The sequence below is a fragment of the Echiichthys vipera genome (genome assembly GCF_963691815.1).
Source record: "Echiichthys vipera genome assembly, chromosome: 3".
In the NCBI taxonomy this organism is placed as follows: Eukaryota; Metazoa; Chordata; class Actinopteri; order Perciformes; family Trachinidae; genus Echiichthys; species Echiichthys vipera.
In genome coordinates this window covers 22,399,372-22,406,122 of record NC_139828.1, presented here as the reverse complement: position 1 = coordinate 22,406,122, position 6,751 = coordinate 22,399,372, and the positions used below count along the sequence as shown (strand labels likewise).

Sequence of the window (6,751 nt, the reverse complement as noted above, 5' to 3'; positions counted from 1 at the left end):
TTATATGTTTTAATTTATTCAAATGAAGCTTGTCACAAATAAATGACTGGTTGATTATAGGTATTTTCATTAACCTGCTCAAAGACTTTGGATAAAATCAACTGGGCGTTTTAATCGGCTGTGGCACATCGAAATATATGTATTTAAATTAGAATTCACATTTCTACAGTCGCTTAGCTGAAATACGAACTCTTCTTTTTCCCCACTGTTCTTCCCAAATGTTCCCACACAAAATCGGAGGCAACCCTGTGTGTTGGCTCCGACATCCCCTCCCTGAGCCCAGCCTTCTCCGCTCACCTTCATGCTTGTGAATAAATGCTCTCTTTGCATTCACCCGCTGCCCGCATTTCCTACTTTTTTCAAATGTAAAATCATGCAATGATCGGGGTCGTTAGCACCTCTTCCAAACTCTTAAGGAAAGTCTTTATTCTCTCCATTCATTGTCGCCGGTGCTGCTGCCGCTGACTGCTGCTCAATACTCTTCCCACCTTCGGCTAATCCTGCGGGAATAAATAGACTTGAATTCATGCTTTGTATTCGCAGCTTGGATTTACCCGGCGGTTTGTAAAAGTGAAGACATCCAGACATGCACCAAATAAACAAAGTAAATAAGTGAAATCCTTACGCACTGACAAAGTATCCATTACGCAGAGTAGCATGCATGTATAAAGTGTTAAAAAAAGAACCATGCATGCACAATTTCACCATTTTAAAAACAAAACATTATCACGTAAAATAAATTCAAGAAGGATTCGGTGAACTTAGCTGTCGTCGTTTTCATTCTGCAGCTTTCGACAGAGTTTGTATCGAAGTTAAAGGTTTGAATTGTTTTTTACGCAGCGACGTTAATGCGCATCAGATCTTTCAATCATGCAGGCCAATTTTCTTCCCCCCCCCCCCCCCTCCTCCTCCCTCTGCCACCGTTAAATGGTCTATGACGGACGAACACAGAAATCAGCGGAAAGCAGCATTGCTGATGTCCCATTGTTGACAAATCCATGAAACAACTCCAGTTTGCATGGTTTAACAGAGAGTAGAGGAGGGTGGAGGGAGGAGAGGAGAGGAGAGGGGGCGTCTGTCGTCACCAAACCACGTGTCCTGCACTGATAGTATATCTTATACTGGGAAAAGTAATCTATCAGACAGTCCTTTTAAAAGCTCCGGCCTTTAAACGCAGCATGTGTCACCTCGACTTGCTTCTCCAAATATCACTCCTTTAGGAAATATACGCACAGAGAAGGGACGCCGGAGCGCAAAACATCTCCTAACAACTTCGAGGCGAGACTCGCTGCTGTTACACAGGCCTGCTCACTTACCGGAGTGGAGAAATAAGTTGAAGTTTATTTTGCTTGACTGGCTTGCTGCTGGTTCAATCGCATTCCGATTTTGTTTTTGCTTTTTTGGAGACATCCGATCTCTTGACAGGAGCGACTAGAAGTCCAACAGACCCCGACGCGTGAGCGCACTGACGGCGCTGGTCTCACCCATCACACCCGGCTGCTCGGCTGTTTTGGCTCCGGTAGACTACAAACCATCAAACAAAAAAAGTGTAAGTCAGCCGTGAGATGACCCTGTCTGGAGGCAGCGAAAGAGCCAGCGACATGTCCGGCCAAACTGTGCTCAACGCGGAGGACGTGGATATCGACGTGGTGGGCGAGGGAGACGAGGAGGGCATGGAGCGGGTGGACAGCGACTGCGACAGCCCGGTGGGAGGCATCCTGCACGACCTGCGGGGAGAAGCAGGCGACGAGGAGGTGGAAGATGAGATCGAGGTGGAGAAGGAGGAGATGAGGTCCGGCGGAGGGAGCCCGTGCTGCGAGAGCTCCGGGGAAGGTGAGACGGGCACCGGGAAGGGAGAGGGTCAAGAGAGCGCGACGGGAGGTGGGGTCCAGAAACCCAAAAACAGTCTGGTAAAGCCGCCTTACTCCTACATCGCCCTCATCACCATGTCCATCCTCCAGAGCCCGCAGAAAAAGCTCACCCTCAGCGGGATCTGCGAGTTCATCAGTAGCCGATTCCCGTATTACCGGGAGAAGTTCCCGGCTTGGCAAAACTCCATTCGCCACAACTTGTCCCTCAACGACTGCTTCGTGAAAATCCCCCGGGAACCTGGCAACCCCGGCAAAGGCAACTACTGGACCCTGGATCCCGCTTCGGAGGACATGTTCGACAACGGCAGCTTCCTCAGGAGGAGGAAACGGTTCAAGAGAGTTCAGCCGGACATGCTCAGGGACCAGACTGCTCTCATGATGCAAAGTTTTGGTGCGTACAGCCTTGGGGGTCCCTATGGGAGGCACTACGGGATCCACCCGGCTGCTTATTCCCATCCGGCGGCTTTGCAGTACCCGTACATCCCCCCCGTAGGTCCCATGCTGCCCCCGGGCGTCCCTCTCCTGTCCTCGGCGGAGCTGAACAGGAAAGCGTTCAACTCCCAGCTCAGCCCGAGTCTTCAACTTCAGCTCAATAGTCTGAGCACAGCGTCCATGATCAAGTCAGAGCCTTCAAACAGACCGTCCTTTAGTATAGAGAACATCATCGGGGTCTCCAGCGCCTCCTCAGTCTCACCGGGCGCCGCTTTCCTGCGGCCTCCGGTGACCGTTCAGTCAGCCCTGCTGAGCGCGCAGTCCCTGTCTCTGTCCCGGGCCTCAGCCGCTATCGCTCCCATCCTCAGTGTACCGTCAAATCTTATTTCTGGACATGTTTTACCGTCAGCAGCGGCGGCGGCGGCGGCAGTGTCCAAATGGCCTTCACAATGACTTCAAACCCAGAGAAAATAAACTCTTATTTTTATATAGAGACATTATTAAGGGGGAGTGTGAATAGCACAAATCAATAGGCAACACTGGACTCTGTAGCCATAAAGACTGTTGAGACACAGAGAAAAGAAAAAAAGGAGATATTTCTGTACAGGTAATATTTGTAAATATTTGTAAAAAAAAAAAAGGTTTACCTGTTTTTTTTTCGTTTGTTTCTGTTGGAGATCTGTGATAATTCTTTTACATTTTCTTTTTTTATCGGAAGCTCAACTGGACACATTTTTTTGCTTCCTTTTCATACAAGACACAAAAAGCTCTGAAAAATAGTCTGTTTATATGAGAAAACAAATATATGTCATTCTATGTAGCTATATTGTGTTGTAAACTGAATTTATTTGTAAATAAATCTAAGAAATAATTAAAATCCATTTTCTTAATTAACGTTCTTAAATTGTTTGATAAAAGATTTATTAAGACACATCTTCTTGAAAATATATGTATTATTTTTATATAAATAACCTCTCACGCTAGGAAGGCATGAATTAACAACAAAGACATTCACATTTTTAATTTTTTAGATTTGAGCAGATATTATAAAATTGTCTTCTTTATAATGTGCTTAAATCTACTACGTAATTTTCAGGCTTAATAATTCCTAATAGCATCCCATTTTCACGACGTTAAAAGTCTATTTTAAAATTGCCGTTTGAAGTTTAATTTTTATTTCTACATTCAAATTCTATTTATCTAGTAACATGGGGAAATACATTTTTTTCACGGCAAAAGCTTAACAGCATTTACCCCTGTAAATATTATTATATATTTATATATATGATGATATTGTGTGTGTATATAAATATATATAGCTCGTATTGCAACTTTATTGTGCGCGCTTACAGAAATGTTTTTGTAATCACTCTTTGAATTAAGTGATTTTTTTTGCCGAAGGTAAACAAAAAAGTAAGGAATTATAAAACATACTTATATCGATTTTAAATTTAAAGATCAGGTGAAAAGAGGTGGTTATCATGTAAAAGCGAAGGCATGATGGACCTTATAGGTTAAATGCAAAACACCTAAAAGTATTTCCAAACTCATGGAAAACTACATTCCTGCAGCTTTTCAGTCTGATCTGACACAATAATATTTTAGATGTGAAGACAAAACGGTGTGAAATGAACATTTAGGGATAAATAGTAAAACAGTGTCAATGTTTTTTAAAACTGGGCTATTTTTATGGTTGTTTCCTTGATAATGGTCTCTGACTGGAGGTCACAGTTTAGACACTTTTAAATTCTTCATTACATCACTGCTCGTGTCGTTTTACATGATACTCTGCGGCTTGGCTACTATAAAGGTAACAGCTTCGCAGTTGTGTCAGGCTAATCACTTTTACGCAAGCAGCAAATGGTGACCGGTCTAGTGTGTGGAGTGTTTGTGTGTGTGTGTGTGTGTGTGCGCGCGCGCGCCAGCTTGGGGGGGTGGGTGGGTGGGGTGCTATATTTATCTGATCCCCATGAGAAACAGAGAAACAGAGAGGAGCCTCTCTCTACTTCAATTCACATGAAGACACCGAAGAAGGTGCTGATGATGCAAAAGACTTCTCCAATGTCACCTTCTCACCCATTTCCTTCCATACCATTATTATTGGACTATTATTATTAGCAACCCAGCATTATCAATACGTTGACCTAGAACAGTATAATATTATTATTGTGTTATAGAATTCATTTTATTGCCAAACAAACCCTGTGTCACATTAGAGCACATCAGTGTATTTGCCCCATTGATAATTCCTCGATTACAAAATATTAGGGTATAGGCTATAAAACACACACACACACACACACACACACACACACACACACACACACATACACACACACACACACACACACACACACACACACACACACACACACACACACACACACACACACACACACACACACACACTTTTTAGAAATGGCAGACTCTGGGTTTTTGGTGATTTCTGCCATTATATTTTCCTCATAATTTATACATATTTAATATTCACACGCTCCCTCTCAGACAGTTTAAAGAGGTCGTGAAAGAGACGTCCAGCCACCCGAGGTCACTTTCAGGGTGCAGTCAGCCATATTATTTAGATTAAAGGGGTATGTGGGCTAATGCAGCTTTTCCAGTCTTTTTGGGGGCAACTGAAAAAACGAATTCCTGAAGGAAATATCAAAGCATATAAACAGCAAAACTACCTGCACTAGTGTATCGTTGACGTATCAATTGTTCGAGTCATTTCCGACACTGCATGTGTGTTACAAATGCAGGTTCGGCCTCCACAAAGCAGGGACTCTAAGCCAAACTCTCGCGCTCACATGCATGAGAGCGCCTGCAGGAAAAAAAACTGCAGTGTGATGTCTCTGTGTGTGCATGATGTTGCATCGGTGATGCTGCATGCGGACGACAGCTCAGGAGACACTCAAGCCGCTAGGGGGCGTTAACTGACACCTCTGGGTATCCGAAATCAAAGACATATTTGAAAAGACACAACCTGAGATGATAGAAAATAAAACTTACCACCTTTTTCATTTTGAAATTCCAATAATTATGGCTGGATGAATAATTTAAGGAGGGGAAACTGAAATAAAGGAATAGATTATGAATATATAAAATAATAATAATAATAATAATAATAATAATAATAATAATAATAATAATAATAATAATAATAGTATTATAATTATTATTGTTGTTGTTATATCTGGTCCAATAGTTAATTTTCATTCGCGAAATATGTTTTAACCATAAGCGACATGGATATGTTAAACATTTGTATCTATGTGCTTCAGTAATCATACACCTACTGCTCCATAGTAGGATAGGAGAGGACTAGTATTTGTATTTGAGCAGAAACACTCAAATTGTCGTGGTTGTAATTTAAGCTTTACCAGCAGTTGATTCATTCATATTTCCTCCCAAAAAGTAGCAGTTCACATCACTGCAGTTTGTTCGAAATCCATTAACACAGCCTGCTCTTTTAATCATTTAATATATCAATTGTTAACAAACACAGTATTTGCTATTTTTACGTTGCGTCATAAATACGATTTGTTGATTATGAATGCGCTCATTTGAAATGCTCACAGTCGAACTCATGCGCGCGAGCCCTCACATACTTACTCGATAATGACCAGCTGCACGTGCTTGTGCACAGGTGTAGAAAACTCTTGACCGTGGTTCCCACAGCTCTCCCAGAAACTCTATATTTGTCTCATGCCACAGTCCTTTATGAATGAAGTCCACATTGTGTGTTTGATTGTTCCACCCAGTGAACTGATAAAGCTATACTACATTAACCAACACTGAATTACCATGACAGTTAATTTAAGTTCATTTAGACTTTACATCATTTTACATTTTGGTGGAGTATTTCACCAAGATATTATTAAAAAAATTATATTTTTTTGTTATGTGGTTGGCTTATAGGTGTTTTACTCACCTGTGTGCAGGTGAGGAAACATTAGCCATCCATCCATAGAACTCACTAAAAGCTGCAGATACAATCATGCCAGGACACTTCAGTAAAAAGGACATTGGGTATTTGGTATTGGTAGATGTGTTGAACCATCCTTCAAACACCTTACACATCAAGTTGTGATTCTTAATGCTCCTCCTTTCAGTCCAGTTAAAAGGTAGATGGTAAATTTACCTTTTAATAGACCGCACAGCACTTTTGTCATCTTAGCGACCACTAAAGGCATTTTACAACACAATCAAGCATTCATTCACCCACTCACACACATTCATACTCTGGTGGGAGAGGCGACCATGCAAGGTGCCACCTGCTCACCAGGAGTGATTAACATTCACACTCCAATGGCACAGCAGCTCAGTATCTTGCTCAAGGACACTTCGACATGTAGACTGCAGAGGCCAGGGATCCAACGACAGACCTCCTGAATAGAGGACGACCGCTCTACCTTCAGAACCACAGCCACATGCACATTAGTGTGCAG

General features: G+C 42.3%; 1 protein-coding gene across 1 annotated transcript; it reads left to right on the top strand.

The window, feature by feature from the left end:
• The first annotated feature begins 1,170 nt into the window (after positions 1 to 1,170).
• On the top strand, positions 1,171 to 3,180 carry foxd3 (forkhead box D3). The gene has a single exon (XM_083940037.1). It carries the CDS (start codon positions 1,566 to 1,568, stop codon positions 2,754 to 2,756), a length of 1,191 nt encoding a protein of 396 aa, XP_083796163.1. The 5' UTR covers positions 1,171 to 1,565; the 3' UTR covers positions 2,757 to 3,180.
• Positions 3,181 to 6,751: the final 3,571 nt, after the last annotated feature.